Source organism: Equus quagga, unplaced genomic scaffold (genome assembly GCF_021613505.1).
Source record: "Equus quagga isolate Etosha38 unplaced genomic scaffold, UCLA_HA_Equagga_1.0 HiC_scaffold_5135_RagTag, whole genome shotgun sequence".
Taxonomy (NCBI): Eukaryota; Metazoa; Chordata; class Mammalia; order Perissodactyla; family Equidae; genus Equus; species Equus quagga.
This window is the reverse complement of record NW_025793967.1, coordinates 15,554-17,336: the sequence shown is the minus strand read 5'-3', so window position 1 is coordinate 17,336 and position 1,783 is coordinate 15,554. Positions and strand designations below refer to the sequence as shown.

The 1,783-nt window shown below is 67.8% G+C and overlaps 1 protein-coding gene across 1 annotated transcript in view; it reads left to right on the top strand.

The window, feature by feature from the left end:
• Window positions 1-490: 490 nt before the first annotated feature.
• Window positions 491-1,783, top strand: part of LOC124232372 (probable bifunctional dTTP/UTP pyrophosphatase/methyltransferase protein) — a gene marked incomplete at its 5' end in the record, with an annotated part of 4,574 nt that continues 3,281 nt past the window's right edge. Inside the window, 2 exons of the mRNA XM_046649340.1 lie at window positions 491-801; window positions 1,418-1,550. Of these exons, the coding sequence (XP_046505296.1) occupies window positions 491-801; window positions 1,418-1,550 (444 nt within the window). The remainder of the gene's footprint in view (window positions 802-1,417; window positions 1,551-1,783) is intronic.

Genomic DNA, 1,783 nt, shown 5'->3' with positions numbered 1-1,783 from the left:
CATGGTCCCTGAGCAGCGTGGGAAGCTCGGGGGGCAGGAGAGGCCTCTCTGCTTCTGTGAGAAGGGGGAAAGTGAGGGTCCGGGGGAGGCCCCAGCCCTGCCCTTCACACAAGGCGTGCAGAGTACACCCTTAGGATTTGCAGCACGGAGAGCGGGACTCCCTCCGCAGCCAGAGCGTTGCAGGAACATTCTCCTCTGCTCCAAATAAGGACCCAACGGGGAGAAAGGCTCCCACCTCCAGACTTTTAACCCCTGGTCCCCGGGGAGCGTCTTCTGATTCCTTTTGGCAGACACCGTTCGCGGGTCTCCACCCCAACCCTGATGGCCGGGGTTCTGTGGGGCCGCCACGTCCGAATCCCGTCCTCTGAAAGCTCAGTAGGCGGCAGAACTCCTCCTCCCCCAGCGGAATCCCAGTCTCTGCTTTGGAGCCCGTCAACTGATTGGGCGAGGCCCACCCACATTCCCCCCAGGGTCGTCCCCTTGACTTAAGGTCAGCTAGACGGTGTTGGCGTTCGCCTCTCAACGGTGCCGAGCGGCTCCCTCCCTCCCGGGTGTCCCCGGGGCCCCCCACCCCCACCCCGAGAGACCCCCCCCCCCCCACCCCCCCTCCTCCCAGGTTACAGCAACACAGAGACGGCCAACCTGCACCTGACATCGGACGGGGCGTACTCCCTCCGCGGCCTCGTCCTGCACCACAGTGACCACCCCTGGGACCTCTCCGCACGCCCGGAGTCGGCCGGCCGAGATGGGGCCGACCCCCCCGACGGGGCCCTGGGCGAGAGGGCGGGACCCCCGAACCAGGTAACCGTCCCGTTCGCGACACGCGCGTCACCGAAGGGCCCGTGGGGATGGCGTCCATCTCCATCTGTGGGATGACGGGAACCTTCTAGAAAACCACTGAGCTTCTGGACCCCGGGATCCAGCAGGGGCCGGGGCGTTTGGGGTGGAAGAGCTCAAAAAGGGGGATTCCGCGGGATGGACACGTGCTCACTCGGCCGCGGGCCCAGCACCTCCTGCAGCCTCGCCGCCCGCAGCCCCCTGGCCCGCGAGAATCTCCGGGGCCGACTCGCTGTGGGTCCCGTCGGGCCCGACTCGGGTGACGGGCGGGGGGTCTGTGGGGCAGAGACCCAGGGGGGGCTGCGGCCGAGGGCGGAACCCATGGAAGGCGGCCAGGCAGGGGTGTGTGTGAGACAGAGACACAGAGAGAGACAGAGATCAGAGAGGCTGAGACACAGAGACAGAGACACAGAGACAGAGAGAGACAGTGAGAGACACAGGCAGAGACCTGGACGCGGCCCCGTCACAGCCTCGAGGCCGAGGGGGACGCAGGACGGGCCGGCCCCGCGGGATGTCGGTGGGCAGGGGGCGGGCAGGCCACGGCGTCCGCGTGTGTCTCTCGGACCCCCTTCTGTTCCAGGCGTCCTGCGCCCACAGCGAGGAGACGAGGCTGGGGCTCCTGCGGGCCATGCACAGCCTGGCCAAGCTGACCGCACGCCACGTGGCCACGGCCTTCGACCTGTCCCGCTTCGCCTCTGCCTGCGACCTGGGAGGTGCATAGAGCCCGCCGGGGAACCGAGCGCAAAGGGCTCCCAGGAGACAGGACGAGCAGACCCCCCACCCGAGAGAGGCAGTGGGATCAGGGTCCCCGGAGGACACCCGAGCTGTCAGCTTCTGTTTCCCCATCCTCTCTGCACACCCTTCCGGTGGCCCAGAGTGGCTGCTGTGGCGCCAGCCATCGCGCCTGCACTTCCGCAGCAGAAAGGAGAAGGGAAAAGCAGAGCCC